The sequence below is a fragment of the Oenanthe melanoleuca genome, chromosome 7 (genome assembly GCF_029582105.1).
Source record: "Oenanthe melanoleuca isolate GR-GAL-2019-014 chromosome 7, OMel1.0, whole genome shotgun sequence".
Taxonomy (NCBI): Eukaryota; Metazoa; Chordata; class Aves; order Passeriformes; family Muscicapidae; genus Oenanthe; species Oenanthe melanoleuca.
Window position 1 is genome coordinate 14,268,056 of NC_079341.1, and position 18,092 is coordinate 14,286,147.

Below are 18,092 nucleotides of genomic sequence, written 5' to 3' on the forward strand. Positions count from 1 at the left end.
AAAAACATTTCAGCCATTGGATTTATATTTTTATAAAATTAGAATACTGTTAAAGCTGACAGCATGTTTACATCTGGATCCTCTGTGATAGCAATTGATACATTTAATCTGGCATGTGGCATAAAACAGGATTAGATAAGGTTTTCTTCTTAGCTGTGCCTCTCGTGCAAAAGAATATTTATAACAGTGTTCTCAACAAATCACATCTCAGTGCTGGATACTGTGTTGAAATGCATTGTGCATCAGCAGTATTTTCCCAAGTTTATATCCCTGTGATTTGTGCTAATTAGCAATGAATTGACTCTGGGATAGACTACATGCTCAGGAGCATGGAGGTTTGAATTCAAAAGTCCAAACTGACCAGATCATTCCCCAGATTAGCTGGTGTGAATGCATCTGAAAAAATAGGCTGGAGAAGGACCTCACATAAAAATTGATCATTTGGAGCTAGATTATTCAGAACTGAGAAAAAAATACATATTAATGTGAACATTTGGACAGACTGTACTCAAAATTCTCAGCAAGGGCCCAGGTGTTACTTCATTATTTGGTGTTTCTTATCCAAATGACTTAATGTTCAAGTCCTCCCAGAATCTGAGACTACACTGACTACTATTTACACAGTCCTTAATGGCTGCTAATTTCTGTGTGCTTCCCTTCCCACCTCCTCAGCTCCTACAGCACTATCCTTCCCAATCTGAACACACAGTATAATTTTTATGATTTTTTTTGTAAGAAGCCTAACTAATTTATGATTATGCATTCAGATGAAACCTTCTCCCTAATATCCTGCTGCTGAGCATCTCTGTGTATGTCACTACAGTAGCTGACACTGTGTACTGGGGGCTGGAGTGGACAAATAGGAAAGAAAAACAGTGAAATGTGAACCAATGTAGCTGCAGTGTGTATTACTGACCACTGTCTACTGGAACTCACTACCCAATACCTAGAAGTGATGAGTGAGGGGATTGGACATTGTACATACTTTCCAACCCCCAGTGAACAAGAGTGAGAAATCATGCGTCTACATGTGCTGCAGGTACACATTCAAATTCACTTGTAAGTAATAGGGACATGAATGGAGTTAAAACAGGTAGGGAGACCATACTGCTAGCTATTTTCTAGGCTACAGGTATAAAAAAGGCAATGTTTGATCCTGTGAAAAATTATGCAACTCACAGCCTAGAGAGAAAATGCAGCTGTGTTTTCATATAAATCTACTAAAGACTGAAAAGAAAAATGCAGCTGTAGCTAGTAGTAAGCCCTGCTGACTTCACTCTGAATAGAAACAAATAAACATTATGAATATAGAAATAATGAAATAAAACAGGATTTGTATTTGAAGAGAAAGTCAACTTATTTCACTATGTACCTTCAGTCCATTTATAAGTCATGTAATCTAAATGAGAGAGCTAAAGCACCACAGACAGGTAATAAATAACACTTAGAAATGCCAGCTTTAGCATGTGCCTCTCCATCATGAAACGGAAGCATTCAGGAGAGAGGAAAATTGACCAGACACTGAGAGGAGATAATGGACTTATCTGTTAAAGGAGTGGAGATAATGTAATGCTTAATATGACTTTCCTGATAACTAATCAGGAAGATCTACCTGTGCCAGATTTCCAAGGTTATTTGTAATTGAATGCAACTGGATATCACTAGAAAGCAATGTAAAAGGAAAAGAAGAACTGCAGTTGTTTGACAAGAGCAGAGCACATTCAGGCCTGAAGAGCAGGTCCCTATCTTGAAGAGCTTACAGGCCCCAGTTTAGGACTGATTTATATCTAAGCAAGCAGCTAAGCACTCTGCAGGAAGAGGGCAGCTCATTTTGCTGAGAAGGGCAGAATCTCCCCATCCTCCCTGTCTCTGAGTCTGTGCCCTTTCTCACAGCTATGCAGTCTCAGCCATGCCTGTGCATGAGCTCTAGCACATGTCTGACCCCACACTGAGCTGATGTAATGTAAGGCAGCTGCACAAAACTACTTATTTTTTTTCCCTCTGTTCCTTGTTTGCTGGTTTCATGTGTTGGGTTGGCCTGTCACTCATCTGTCAGCTGCTAGAGGGCCGGAAATTGCAGCTCTCAGTACAGTGCTTAGTCCTCAGTGCACGATGGTAGCCACTGAGTGTATGGGGCAGAGTGGGACTGGCAGGGTTTCTTGTTGTGATTCAACAGTGTGATGCTTGGCATGTCTTGAATGATTTCTTTTTCATTTAGTATTGGCTCAAATCCCCCACATCTGCACCAGTGCAGTATCTGTTGGGTTTGGTGCAGCTAGTGTAGGGCCCAGAGAAAAATGTATATGGTGATGTTTGAATCTTTCATGGAAGACATCTGGGCTATTCACTGCACATACATGTAAAATCAAATACTTATTTTTTCTGTTCTTACCACTCTTTTTTTTTCTCCATATTTTCAGCAAATGTGGAGGTCCTCCAGGAAAAGAGCATTCATTTCTTAATGCTGAAGGGATTTTAAAAAGATGTATAGGGCAAGCAAAGCAAAATAAGCGGCATGTAAATACTTAGAGATGTGGTATTGATTTTTATTTATTTTATTTTTTCAAATATGTCTTGGGCTCTGGACCAAAATGAAAGCATATTTTGGGCACTATTGCAGGGTAGCTCTGCAAAAATTACATTTTGTCTGCAACACGTAGAGCTGTGGTGCTTCTCTTTTTCATTTACAGGTGCTTTCGGTGGCTACTCAAACTTTCTTAATTCATAAAATAAAAAGTGCAATAACCAACAGTCCCAGAATCAGCTTTATCCCTAACCATAGCCCTTGTCTGGGGCTCAGGCTGAGCCTGAGAAACCTGGCCAGGGACCAGAGGAAAAGCTCATGCAGAGACCAGTGTTTGGGCAGCATGGCCTCCTCCTTGGTGGCCTCCATCCTTTAGTTCTCCAGCCCAGGGCCAGGCTTTGTCTGCCTCCCAATCCCATCCCTAACCCTAATGGGATGAGAGCAATAAAGGCCCAGTGGGATCATAGCTGTCTCAGAAGGTGGCAGGATGGAAGCCAGGATGGGGATATCTGCACCTTCCTGTCCATGTCTTTTGTCTCACAGTTGAATGACCATCCCTTTCCCTAGAAGCAGGTTGAGTAGAGCTGTCCATCTGTTCATTTGTCACCAGTCAGGTCTAGCTCCAGAATGTGCTTTATATACTTTGCTCCTGCTGTCTTGTTCCTCTTGTTTACCAGAAAAGTTCTTTAGACTAGTCCAAGCTTTTGGGTTTAATTCAGTGGGGCTTTATTTCTGCTCTTTGCATTGTGTTGGATTTCTGTAGCCACGGTGGAGGCTGAGATGGCCCTCAGTTACAGGCTCTCTGAGGAGCAGAGACTCCCATGCTGAGCGAGCTGGCTCCTTGCCACCTGCTCCTGTGATAGAGGATGGGTGTCAGAACAAAGCTGGCGGCATGAATTGGCATGATGAGGTGAGGAAGTAGGGTGCACCGTGCTCCAGCTGATGCTTGCCAATGTAATTGCCCTTCAGGCAATAATTCTTGCCAGTGTGATGGCCTCCAGGGACCTTCTGCATGCCAGTGCCAGCCAGAGCCACTGCTGCTTCCCCATCACTCAGCCGCCGTGAGTGTTAACCTTATATTAATTTAAGACTGAACCCCTACCTTCACATTAGTATTTCATAATAACAAATTGAAGGAAATTAACTCTTCTTTCTAAATGCTTAACGTGAGTGGTAAAGAAAACATTAGTGAGGCTTGGGAGAAAAATCTTTTGTACTGGTGCACAGTACAAATGCCACGAGGAAGGTGTACTCATCTGGTGCTTGCAGCCTGCTTGGCACTTGCTACAGTAAATTAGTTGGTCTGAAACTAGCAGAAGCAGCTCCCAAAACCTCTTTCCCAATGCATCACTAAAAATGGCTGGGAATATCAGAGTCAATTTTAAGGCAACAAAAGCAGGAAAGCAGGAACTACTGTAAAGGGTGAAAATAAGAGGGGAACAAGACCTAAAAAGAGCTAATTCAGCTCCTTCAGTTCTCTGTAATGAAAAAGCATCTTTAGTCTTAGATTCCAAAAACCAGTCAGCTCCTCACAGTAAATGTCAGTTCTTGCAGGTCAGAGCAGATAGTAACCTTGTGGAATTTTAAACCTTCCCATCTCCAGGGCTTCATGTTTCACAAATGTTTGAGTCCCAGGACACTGCAAGGACCTCATCCACTCTCTCTGATGAGCTGGGGCTTGAATACCAAAGAACGGTTTGTCATCACACTTTCAAATTGCTCTCAAATAACCTTCTCATCTGATTCTTGTTCTGTGTTTTTATATTACTGCATGGCAAATGTTCCTTAGCTCTGAATCACTACCATTATACAAAAAAATTGAGTTTGTTCGTGAAATGTTCATCCTCTCTTTGTAGTTCTCCCTCTAATAGGAAATTTGAAGGCTCCCAAAGTCGAGCCAGACTAAACAGCAGGTAGAAGGTCCAACACCCCAAGGGAGTGAGCAAGAAGGTTCCTCATGCAGTGCCTAGGGTGGAGGCACAGTGCCATGAGACTCCCACAGTCCTGCCCTGTGCCCAGCTTCTGACCTGAGTTCCTGATTGCAATAAACCTGGTAATTTTTAACCAGCTTTCCAAGCACTGCTGCTGACTGTCAAAATTGTTAAATGTTTAAAAAGCCCAGACAGGCAGTACTGGTTCCTCCCAATGCAGTCTCTGGATGCAGCAGTACTTTTGTAGGATTTCCAGCACATTTGCAGACAGTACAACACATTCAAACATAAATCTCATCAATTTGCATCAAACATCCTCCTTTGCAGTTTATGGCTATGTAAATATCTTTAATAAAAACCCTACCACAGGAAATGTCTTAAGACAACTGCTATTTCACAGCTTCACTACAGGTTCTTAATGTAAGTTAATAAGGCAAACACAATACCTGATGTCTGCAATGGTAATTGCACAGGCCTCACTGTGAATGATGGCTAAATCTGATTGTGCATGACTTCCTCTGCAGAGTGTCTGAATTATAGTGCAGGTTGAAGCCTGAAAAATCAATGGCTGCTATAATCACTCAATTAAAGCCTTTGAAAATCATTAGCAATTTGGAAAATTTAAAATACTTAACCATACATTATTTTTAAACAGGGAGTGCCAGGCCAGCACAACTCCGTTTGTTACCCCGGGGAATTGCAGCCAGAGGGGTAAACAGGAAGAGCATTGGCTGAGTAGGCAAGAGTATCATTGGAGCTGAAAGGCTAAGAGAGACACAAGTCACCTCTGTGAGCTTTACCTCATTTACAATGTTTAGTTGAGGTTACTCTCCAAGTGGCCAAATACGTGTCAAAATCTTTGGAAAATCCTTGCTGGCCTTCAGAGCAGTAGTCCCCTGTAAATGCCAGAGGTTTGGATGAACTCTGACACTGAGCAGCAGAATGGACTGGGAAAGGAGGAAGGAAAGCAGCACCATCAGAGTCTTTTGTTACTGAGAAAAAAACAGTGGACAGCTAGGCCTGCTTTTGGAGTGGGACATATGAATGAATGTTGTCTATAAAGAGAGAGAGAATAACTTACCCATGCCAGGAGTCTAATATTTAATTTCCTAAACAAAATGAAACTGAACATGATATTTTACTCCATCTGGACTAAATCTATCCATCTGCAAAGATTTAACTTTGAAAGATAGTTGAAAATATATCTTCTTAGCTTGTGTTTATTTTCTTCAACAGCCTGTTCTTCGGAAGCAGTGGCATCTAAGTGCAGCAGCACTGTTCTAAATATATGGTCGGTCTGTCTGAGGAGAGAGACACCGAGAGAATGAGCAAGTTGTCAGGCACCGGCCAGCGCACCAACGCCTCGTGTTCCCTACGCTGGCGGACTTACGTGAGTGCTATTTAACTTTGTGGAGCTTAGGCAGCTTAATGAACTTGAGAGAGACGGAGTACGGGGCTAGAGGCAGCTACTTCACTTAATCTGTTGCAGCTTCTAACTCTTAACTTCTAATTCTTAACATTTGAAAGCGAATTGTGTGTCCTTAGAGTGCAAAGCAGTGGCTGGTGAGCAGAGCAGGCAGCGGCCGCTCCCCCGCGGGCAGGAGAAGCCCTCCCGCACCCCGGTGCCGGTGTACGTTCTCTGCCTCCCCCGCTGCTCTGCCGGGAGAGAGGAGCCGGGACTGCGGGGCTTGGGGAGGACACCTGCGGGCTCTGTCACCCGCAGCTGAAGGCTGCCGCCCCGCCGGCCCCGCCGGCCCCGCCATCCCCGCTCGGCCCCGGCGGAGGCGGCCGTAGCCGGTGCGGCAGCGCCACCTCGCGGCGCCGCCCCGCCCTTACAGCTGCATCTGGGAAAGGCGGCTCGAGGGAAAACTTCTCACGGGCTTTGTTTAACTATTTCCCTGCCTCGGTATTCCTCGGTATTTACTTTTTTATTTTTTTTATTTAATTATTTTTTTCCACATAGAAAGGCAGAAAATCAGCTGGACTAAACAGAGAAAGAATTTGTCTTGTTTTGTCCTAACTTTCGTTTTTCTTTGCGGTTGGGTCCACAAACTAATGTGTTTCATTTAAGAAACTTAATTCTGGTCATTTTACAGTAAAATATCCACTGAATCAATAAATGAAGCTTAATTGATACCTTAATGTTTTCAATTCTTCATCAGCTCCATACTGATGAAAAAAAATGCTATTTGAAAACAGCAACATGAAACGGTGAATAGAATAAAAATGAAACTTTTCTGTGATAACTGATCATTCCAGTGAAATGGCAGCACATTAACTTCTCAGTTAACAGGGAAATCCAGGCGGGGCAGAATAGCGTGGGATGTATTAATATTTCTCCTCAGAAATGGAATACAGTTTTAAAGTTTTCTGTCACTTTAAGTCCACTGCTTATAAATTAGGAACTGTAAGTACTGGTAATCTTTATTTAGCATGTAGTCAAGAGATTGGTGTAAATTCTTACAAAAGTACACACATTTAATGCTGGAATGCATAAACATAACCCTAGACTTCTGCACTTGCACAAAGCTTTCTTCTTGAGTGTAAGAAATGCCATCACACTCTGCTGTACTTCAACAGTAGCTTTATTCCCCTCCATTTATCACTTCTACATTTGCAGCCCCACTATTGCTGCCTGGCACTGCTAGACTGCAGATTTCCAACCCAGCTGTATCCTTCACACATACATCCAATGGCTGTGTTCAGAGGAATGGTCTCCCACAAGATTTGTGATTCACCCTGTCTACCTACATGATATCCCAGAAAACTAATCTCCAGCATGACAGCTCATTCAGCACTCCAGAAATTTACCCACGCTGAGCTCCTCTTTAAATAATGACCTGACATTTGTTCTGTAGAGGGAGACAAAGCCCAGACTGATGAGAACGGTTGGCAGCCGCTTTCATTTGTGCCATTCAGAAGCCAGATGATAATTTGTCCTCGGGGACCCATCACTTCTTGGCAGTCAGACCTGTCCACTGCACTTTGCTATTACTTTTGCTGTTGCTTCCCAGCCCTGGTGCACACAGCACACACACAGAGTCAATATTCAAGGCAGACTAAACTGAAATTTATTGCCAAGAGTCGTGAAAGATTTCATGTTTCTGAGAAGTGGAAGATAAGATCACATATTAATTTGGTGCTGATAAATACAAAGCAGTAGGTATTGGGAAACACATTTGAAAGACCTACATAAAAGGTTAAATTAGCAATTTCTCAGAAAAGACATCCCAGCCTCTCTGAACAGTTTAATGAAGGCATTAGCTAAGCAATAAAGGTCAAAGAAGCAAAGCAGTCTGAACTACTAGGCAAACAGATCAAACCAGAAAACATTCTTCCAGATGAACTTTGAGCTCATATTTTGCGTACAGTATGGAGCTCTCATACCTTTAAATTAGCTAAAGCAGAATTATGAAATGTACAGACAAGGGTGACCAGGATAATCAGAGCATTTTCCATATAAGCAGAGATTAAATAAATGAGGACTTTCCAGCCTGGAGAAAAAGAGGTTACTAGAAGCTGATAATAATGATGACACATAAAATCATTGATGGGCTGCAGGAGAATAGATGCAATTGTTCATTATTTTTCACAGTATAAAACTGGAAGACATAAAATGAAGCGCTCACATACCAGGTTGCATGAAATAATTACCTAACAAAGTGCTTTTCTCACACAGCCAATACATACCCGTAGCATTAACTGTAAAAGGGTGTTATGGTAGTAATTTAGGATAGTTAAATGAGCTAAATAATATTTACCTTGGACCACAAAGTTACAAAATCCTTCCCAATACTTGGAAACACTATGTAAATAGATAGGGCTATCCACACTTTAGCTGTGGAAAAGCAATAGCAGCAGCAGTGAGATGACTCTAGGCATTTATATTCATGCATGTGGTCCCTCCACATCTTAGATCACCCTAGATGCAGAGCCTGTGGTCCCCATAAAGGGAAGAGATTTATATATTTTTCATAGTGCCTCTTCTATCTATTCCTGGCAGTTTTTATTTTTAAGGATCCTCAAATAGATGCTAGTATGTTGGATGCCATCTATTCTACCCAGCAACAGAGGAAGTCATAGATGCCCTCCAGCTGCCCTCCATGCATGCAGAGAGATGGGATAGATGAGCTGAAGCAGGCTTCCCTTTTTAAGGATTGAAAAAGCAAAAGCCCTGGTGTGCTGCAAATGTTCCAGCCACTATTTTCCAAGTACATGATCTGCCTTCTCATCTAAGCTGAACATGCTGAACACTTGAATGTGTTCAGCTCTCACTGACACCAGCAAGGTCAGGCAGCAGTGCTGCTGTCCTGCTTCTCCCTTTGGAACCAGTGCTCTATTACATAATCCATCCTGTTGTCCTGGAACCTCTGCAGCCACTTTCAGTCAGGAGTGGTTAGTGAAGGAAAGGGAGTGGGGATTCAGCCTTGGAAGTTACTGTGCAACACAAATGGAAAAGGTGCCACCAAGGAGAAGTTGAAGGGACGCTGTACATAAAGCAGTGCCAAGTTCTCAAATGCATCTGCTTCCCTGGCTATAGCACAGGCTGCCAAAGTACAATGCTGGTTTATGGCTCAGTCAAATTGCACTTTAGTCACACTACTGTCACTGTCCTTTGCAACTGCTTTAGTCCAGGATTCCCACACAAGCCTTACTTCTTTCACATAGGTATCCATTCATGATTTTTGCTGAAGAAAATGCAGGCCAGGTGGAATTCACTCTTCAGCCTGGAATCAGGAGTGCTTCCTTTGCTGCTTCTGCCCATCAGACAAAACCCCGGGGGCAGAAGGCCAGGAGCTCTATGTAGAAGCTGCTGTGGTCTGCAGCTTTTTTCCCTCCAGCACTGTGGGGACGCAGGGCCCTGGGGAAGCCACGCAGCCAGGGCTGCCCCATGGCTCAGAACTGGACCAGCCACTGCAAAGCCCCTCAGCCAGAGCCCTGCAGCTCTGCTGTCATGGTGCAGGCAGGTGAGAACACCTCTGAGAGGCCACAAATCTGGTTCTTACACATGAAAGTGAAGAAAGGAAGAAGCTTGGTCTCACTTTCTGCAATACCCCATGGCTAAAAATAAGTCGGTACAGAGTAGGTATACCACAAAGCCTGGGAGAGTTTCCTTTTCCCCCAGGAGGTGGGGAGGGAGCAGAGCATGAACCAGACCTGGTGCAGCTGCTTTCCTTACGAGGCTGTGCAAGCCTGGCCCGTGGCTTGGGCTGCCCTGCAGTATTGCCTTCTGTAACTGCCTTCCCTTCCTGGCTACAGACTTGGCACAATCACTACTCACCATTGATCAGCGAGACTGTCTCTACATAAGGCAGACCACACATCACTGAGACACCAAGAACATGCTACAGGAACAACAAGGCTGATATTTATCAGCCTCTCCATTGTAGCAGTATTGTTATTTTCAAAATACTTACATTTACCCATCCCTTCCATTTGCTCTGAATATAGACACCAGCTCAGCTGAAGAGGTGTTTGCCCATCTATCACAAGCTGGGACTGTTGGTTTCCACACCAGATCTCTTTATGCCAGATCATCACAGAGCCCAGTTTGGGCAGTTTCCCAGCCAGCTGCATGCATTCCCCATTCAAATCCCAGACAACAGAAAAAGAAAAGCCCATCCAAAGTGTGTGATACTGTGTGTGCAGTATCTTATCTTTACACAAAAATGTCACTTCAGTTCACTTTTTCCCAAATACAGAGCTCACTGACTGGTGATAATTTTCTGTGCTATCTTCTTAAAACTGTAGAAAAGAATCAGTGCCATTCTTTGGTAGCATACAGTATTCACCCCAGCACAGCCAGGTAGTTTGAAACACCCGATGCTCTTTGCAACCAGTGCTTTGGATATATTTCCAGCAAGGGTTTCTTCCCTCCCGATGAAAACAGACACACATTCTCATTTAACAACTAATTGATTTATTTAACAATACAAATTTCTTTCTACTGCATGGTTTAGCAGAGAGAACTTGAGAAACAAAATTAGCTTCTTTTCTTTTTTCTTTTAAAGTTTAAATGTTTACACAAAAAACAACCTTTACTTCAGTAAATATAAAATTTACACACAAAAAAAATCTACATTAAAAAAGAACAGAATCATGACAAACCAACAAAAAAAAAAAAAAAAAAAAAAAGAGGATGGGAATTCAGTGTAAAGGATCCAATTGCAAGGAAGGCAAGATGGGGCAACACTAACAAGGCATCCCATTTGTACACCTAGGTATCTGAAGTCATAGGTACAATACAAACCCAAAATACATTAAAATTAGAATTAAAACCTGTATTTTTATACCATAATATTTTATGATATAAATATCTGTAAATTCTGTAGGCAACACAGTTAATGCATGAGCTCCACAGCTGGCTCTCCACTGGCAGGTCACTGGAGTGGTGTAGGAGCACCGTGTGCCCCACGAGTGCACTAATGGTCAGCAGGGAGCAGACTTTACTTTAGATGTGCAGCCCAGATGTGATAGCCCCTTGTCTCTGTGCCAATCTGTGCTATTTCTCACACATCCAATGACATGACAAGAAATTCTGGTCACCTTCAGCAGTGATCTCCAGCACTTCATCTCCTGGCATTAGTCTGTTACCTGACTTAGGCATGTTCACCTGCCAGATCCTGTTTCTCATTCCCTTTTGCACTTTTTAACCTGAACTCTAAAGCTATCTTGTAGCTACCAAGAGAGACTGGCTTCTAGGTTGAGATATTTGGGATACACAGTTCTTCAAGCCACCTTCAGGCATCTGTAGAAATATTTAAAGTAGGGTGGACAATTCATGGTCAAAGGTTATGTGATACAAAAACCAGGGACCTGTATAGTAATGGTTACTAAATCTTTAGCATTTTTTTGTATTGCTTTAATATTTAAACTTAACATTCAGTTTTCATATATTAAATGGGTAGAGCATCTTATTGATGGAAGTGCTACGTTATCTCCAAAACACCAGGTAGTAAGGGAGACTGTAAAATTTAAAATTAGGTGTAATTTAAAAGATCATTTAAAGGAATCAAGTATCTTTTTTTTTAATAATCAATATTGTGACTGGCAAATTATAAAAGCTTAAATTATAAAACTATTAGGACTCTACCTTTTAAACTGTATGTACTATAAAGCTGTATTTTTGTACTTACAGATGTTACAAAATTTCCAAGGCAGAAAGTGGAGGGGGGAAAAGGTAGTCTTAAACACTTTTACACATTTCATTTTTATTAAGAAAGGTTATTCCCCCACAACTCTTATTATGTCATATAAATCTGATTAAATTTATTGTACTTTTCTCTTTTCTGGGTAGATAATACAGTTTTCAATCATGCTTTGGAAGACCTTTTTCAGTGGATAACTCAGTTCTCTAGGTCAGCAAGTCCAACTTGCTTTACTCAGAAACAAAAGCACCAGATTATCTCTAACTTGGCCCTCCTCCTGCAAAAAACCTTTGTAGCAAGACTGAGGCAGCCTGTCCTGAGAGCAGGACTGGCCCTGAAGCAACCAGCTACAATAACTTCTGGAGTAAGAAGATGAAATGTTATCATTTCAACTTGAGAAAGAGCTGGAAAGTATTAAATTTCAGACAATTTTAGGAATTTCACTTGTTCTGTTAAAACAGGGAAAACTAAAACAATCCACAGGTGTGCATTAAACATTTAATAGCAAGCCTTTGCTTATGTATATTAATTTAAAAATTATCCACAGGGATCTGTGATACATTGGCCTTGCCTTGTTACTATAATTAAATTTATCAAAATATTAATTTAAAATAGGAAAACAAAGAAACTACTCCTTGGGGAACATGTTTATTGTGTTTGAGATGATACACTGGGTGCTCTCTGAGCTACAAAGGGAAAAAGGAAATCCTTTCATTACAAACTGACAAAGGTAAAAGTTAAAACAGTTTTCACAACAGCATGTACCACATATTGGAAATAGATCTGGGTTTAATACAAATGACATAATTCCTAGTAATCTACAGCTACCTTTAATAACTTCATACAGATAATGAATTAGGCTAAAATGCACTATAATATTTGGTTGACTTCAGGAACAGTATCCTTAGTACATCACAAAATACATTTTGATATCCCAAAGAAGCAAGACTTGCAAGTAGGCATTTTAAACATAACTAATCTACAGCTACAAACTTCTACTCTTGATAGCATTTACCTTTTTGGGGGGCAGTATCCCAGTCTTCCAAAGGATAAAAGCAGAGTAGAATCAGTATAACATATACACAGAAGTCCGTATTGTAAAGGCTATAAAGATTTGTTGCACACTGCAAAGTTGCCTTCTGCACCTTCACACTGCACAAGTAGTTTGTCATTTATGTTGCATATCTCTTGGTCCACTGTCTGGCTATCCTGTCATGTTCTGCTCTGTTGGTCAGGTATTGAGTGGCTATGCTTCCAACCAGAGGGTCAGCTGCAAAAGGCAGGAGAAAATGCATCAGAATCCATCCCACAAGTAACAAAAATCCCCAAGCAAAAACATACTCTAAAACACAACATCCATTCCAAAATATAGTTTAGACCAGAAATATAGTGGAGCTCTTATCATATCAGACATTTCCAAGAAAGCACACGTGAACAAAGCACAAAAAAGAGAAAAAGAAAACAGGAAAATCTATTGTGGTTATCTGCACATGAATGAATCTTGCCTCAGGCAGGTGCTCTGCTTTCACCCCTTTGGGGCCAGGAGACATTCAGTGAGTGCTGCCTGGCACCCTCCTGTCAGGGAGTGAGTTAGGGCATTAGGGCTGCAGAACACAGCTTGAGGGGAGCTGCTCCAGGAGTCACCAAGCCTTTGCACCTGAGAGGATGATGCATTTCCCCCTAACTGTGACCACTTTCTGTACATGAATGCTCCCTTAGCACTACTGCTCAGTTCCTGCCCTGACCACAGGCAATTAGCATCCATTCCTAATGACTGGTCACACAGTTGTTGCTGAGGTTCTGTACTGCTTCCAGTGGAGCTCCTCCCCTCCCCACAGGATCAAGGAAGGCTCTTTGAAAAAGGGAGAGTTCCCTCTGAACATCACTTCCCTTACATTTGCAAGATGAAACCTTTCAACTCCTGTCTAAAGAGACTTCCTGCGGCCCCTTCCAGCATGCAAGCTTTATAACAGGAGAATGTTGCTCCTTTCCAAGATTGAACACTCATTTGCTGGACCTCCTTCAATACAGACCTTCAATGACATCAGGTTATTTTCTCCATCATATCTTGGAAATAAAAGGACTTAGTGATATTTAATTTCTGTTGTGTCATAGGAGTGAAACACACCATTAAAAGTGGGACCATATCCAATCTGGAGTGCTTCATCTCAAATTAAAAAAATATTAAATTTTATCTAATCTGCATGCAATCAAATACACAAATTACATTCCATGGCAACTAAGTCAAACAACTGAGAGTCTCTCAAAAAAATGAGAGTCTCTCAGTGAACTATGAACTCCTCACCTGGGTTGCAGTCTGTCAGAAGAGAACAAATAGACAGCAGAACCTTTGAAATAGTCAAAGCAGGGCTCCAGTTGTCTTTCAGGATATCCAGACAGATGACTCCCTGACTGTTGATGTTGCAGTGATAAATCCTGGTGCGGAAAGTAACCTGGAATCACAGTGTAAGAGACAGAGAGAGTCATTCAGTGCTGCCCAGGGATGGTGCCCCTTGGCTCTGAGCAGCCTGTGGGACTCCCAGAGTTTCTGCACAGGCAGCTCCTCTCTGCTTGGCTTCCAAACCTCAGTTGATTTTCTATAGCCAGGGCTGCCTTTAAGAAACCTACCATGATAAGATTAGGGCCTGCTTTCACACAGGCTCTCTGTATGGTACCTACAAAAATTAGGACCTACTTTATAATATGAAAGCTACTTAATGGGCATACCACGTCAGGAACATTCTAATCACAAATGGAACTTTACTGTGGTTTCTGAAGGTGAAGAAGTACACAGAATTTGTCTGCATGTGCAATATTAGTTGATCTTTTTCTTCATTTCAAAAGCCTTAAATACAGACCATGAAAATTAGAACTAAAATTTCTTGAATCTTACCTCTTGATCAGAATTATCATCTCATTTATCACTTGGTGAAGTTTGGAAATCAGTACTGACTGTGGTAATCAAGAAGTAAATTAGAGAGGATTTTTCTGAGACTACAAGCCAAGATTTTGGACCTTGTAGTTTTCAAGAGACCATAAACAAATTTGATATTCAGAAAGCACTCACTTGGCTGCAAGCTGCATTCTTCTCACATGAAAAAATGATAAGCACAATAAAAACCTTACCCTTACCTTTGGTGGCTTGAATGGATAGTCAGATGAAAACGTGATATCCAAGAAGAAAACGCCTCCTTCATATACAGAACCTGGAGGTCCAAGTATAGTAGATCTCCATTCATAAATGTTATCTCCTTTAGGACCGGCACTGTACAAAGAAAGAACAGGAGAGGGAAAGAAAGAGTCAGATGTACCTTTGAGAAAGGCATTTTATGGATTTCCTCCAGCATTCACTTTATTTAATACAAACCACTAGACTATTTTTAACACCTGGCCAATTTCCAGGTGATTTCAGTGGCTCTCCAAAACGTATCCCCAGATCTATTTTCTGAGTATGTTGTTGCCCCGAGGTTTTTCATCACCCTTTCTACATCAGTCTTTCAAAGCCATCATATTCACACACAAAATGAATTTTACATCTTGACCACATTTGTCTTCTCCAAGCATTTAACAGATCATACCTTCATTAAAAATGTGGCTTTCAAGTATATTGATACACATTTATTACTACTTGTTTCATAGGCTAGAGTGAAATGTTACACCCTTGGGCAGCAAAACTAGGGAAGGGAGAGAGAATGAAGTTACATGGAACTGAGCTTCTTGCAGCAGTCATTCCAAATAATTGTTTCTTCAGGATGTATTTGTATTATGCCTTTGGGCAATCAGCATTGAGACGAAACAAAAATATTTTATTTTAAGAATGCATTTCTCACTAGGGGCAGGGTTACTGCATAATTAATTATTAAAAGTTTGAAAGAATGGATAATATACTGCCATTTTCTCAATTTCTGAGCTATCACTAATGCTATTATCACACAGTAACCATTTAACCTCCTCACAAAAAACCCTAACCAAACAATAAACTGCTCCCTCCCCCACTCCCCCCAAAGAAACAGCCACCAAAAAATCATATCTTTAGCAAGTCTGGATAAAAACTAACCTAGCCTTCCACAAAGGGTCCTGAACTCACCCTGCTGAGAGCCAAACATAATGAACTCACTGCTATGGAGAACAAAAGCACTGAGCTCATGCGGACACAGTGGCTTGATCACATCTATGCAGGTAACTCAATAACAGAGCACTGTAAAAGATCCTTTCAGCTCTCCCCACTTGGGCAGTTCCCCAGGCACCACCTCCACCTCCCAGACATGCTGAAGCTTCTCCCTCTGCCAGGAACAGGCCCTGAGGATTGTTACATGTGATTGCACACGAAGCGAGTGACACAGCACGGCACCACTCTGGAGCCTGTGAATTTGTGGTTTCTGGAACTGCTGGACACACAGAGAAAACTCCCCACAAATGTTAAGGCTCTTCCTATGTCGTGTCACCCCATGGATTTGTCACACACACTTGCAGTCTGTAACACGATGAGTTGGACATTCATCCTTACTGTGTAGTCAAACACGGAGACACTCATCAGAGACAAGGAATATGAGCAGTCTGCTCTATGGATCTGCTATCCCCACATGAAAAAATTAGCTATTTTTACATTGAGATCATATTTGAGGAAAAAATGCTGATTTTGATTATGAATTCTCTTTCAATTCATAGTTTTCCAAGATTTTTTTTTTAATCTTGTAGATATTTCATGTATCAAATGTCGCAGTTCTTTCATAAACAAGACAAAATAATCACGGAATTTGGCTGACACCCTATTTAATTAAAAACAAAAAAATATTTTATGAAGCTGCAGCTATTTTCCTGTTGCCAAAATGAAAGTAGGTAACATGAGAATGCTGGCCTCCAGAGCACAGCTAGGAAACGAAAAAACTACAAGTGCCGTCAAAAATAAAGTTTGGGTCTAAAATCTTACTTTCTATTTGCAATGCATGCATCAAAGTGGAAGGAAAATACTAGATACATTTTAAGAGAAAACAAAAGAAAATCTAGAAGCAAACAGGTCCACCTTTGGTAACACCATGAACTATTTGTACCTTCAATCACTCCAGAAGATAATTTTATTCATGCTCTCTAAAAAGCAATTAGTGTAAGAACTGAAAATATTGGGGCAATAATGACAATATTTAAAACTCACACAGGCCACTGAAATGTTTCAATTAATTCTTGACATTCATCAAGCTTACAGCTAATTAGTATTGTGCTTGAAAACCAAATTTCTGTGGAGCAAATCAATTTCAGCATTAGATGTCCTAATGGCTGTTTTATAGTTTAATGCAGAGGTTAGTGCTCTTGCCCTGCATGTCAGGTACCTTTCTTTCATACACCTCTGACAGCTGGATGCAATTCAATGAAATTAATGAAATGGATGTATCAAATCAGTGACATGTTTCAGCCCAATGAATCAGTCATGATTAACTGCAGCACTAGTTCAGGGTCAAACTATCTGGTAATCACTTAGCAAGTCAGAGCATGGGCATCCATGAGCTGGTAGCCATAAGCCCAGTGCCAGGGCCCTCTGCCTGTTATTATTTGCTCTTATCCTCCATGCTACCACCAGAAATACTGAAAAGGACCGGGCTACAACACAAGAAGGGTTGCAAGGCCTTAACCTTGTAACAGAAGAAAATGCTATGTTTGAAATCCATCCTAACTGCTGGAGAAAGATTGCTGCAATGTCAACAAAAACACAAAGCTGCAACAATAACTGCACTAGAGAAAGGAGTAAATTTTAAAATGTTAAATCTTTATATCTGACTGAGATTTGTTAAACTTCTATTTAACAGCTGAAGCAGTGTCTCACTTCCAGTGGTGTAAAAGATGCCCCTGCTTCACTAGCAGCCTAAAAATCCCTGCAATTGCTACATTATTGGTTTGAGGAGACACAAGACTACAGACCAGAGCTGACATCTCACTTGGCTTTGACAACCTTGTATTTCCACTAGGAATCATCCTCAACCAGCCATACTGCACTTTTGCCTTGCGTATATACGGCAAAGTAATCTCTTCTGGAAGCAAACAAGTGCATTTCTCTATGACTGAGCAGCGGACAGCAGACCCATTCCCAGCAGCAGCAGCCCTGCAGTGATCTCCACAAGGCCAGGACAGTGGGGTCCCACTCACTTGGCTGCCTGCAGGCAGAGCAGAAAGTGCAGCCCTGCCAGCCTCAGGCCACACCGTGCTCGTGTCCGAGCGGCAAGCGCTGCTGGAGCCCTGCTGGAGGCACTGCCTTGTCACTGCAGAGCAGCACTCAGGGCTGCAGAAAGACACAGGGAGGGAACTGCTTCTCCATTCCCAGAGAACAGCAAAATACCCAGGCTGAAAGCTGGCAGTAAGGAAGCTTTACCCTGTCCATAATCTTCTCTTGAAAATATTTTCTATTGAATATTTATATTAACATTTTATATTGATACAACCAGTAGAAATGCTGTCCTCCTTCTGGACACTGAAGAGGCTGGCACAGGAGGCCTTCTG

The 18,092-nt window shown here is 41.6% G+C and overlaps 1 protein-coding gene across 1 annotated transcript in view; it reads right to left on the reverse strand.

Annotated features, from left to right (window-relative positions):
- Nucleotides 1-12,238: 12,238 nt before the first annotated feature.
- The window catches only part of UBE2E3 (ubiquitin conjugating enzyme E2 E3), a 53,017-nt gene continuing 47,163 nt past the window's right edge, over nucleotides 12,239-18,092 (reverse strand). Inside the window, exons 4-6 of the mRNA XM_056496673.1 lie at nucleotides 14,736-14,868; nucleotides 13,909-14,056; nucleotides 12,239-12,873 (exon numbers count right to left, since the gene is read on the reverse strand). Of these exons, the coding sequence (XP_056352648.1) occupies nucleotides 12,776-12,873; nucleotides 13,909-14,056; nucleotides 14,736-14,868 (379 nt within the window). The 3' untranslated portion in view covers nucleotides 12,239-12,775. The remainder of the gene's footprint in view (nucleotides 12,874-13,908; nucleotides 14,057-14,735; nucleotides 14,869-18,092) is intronic.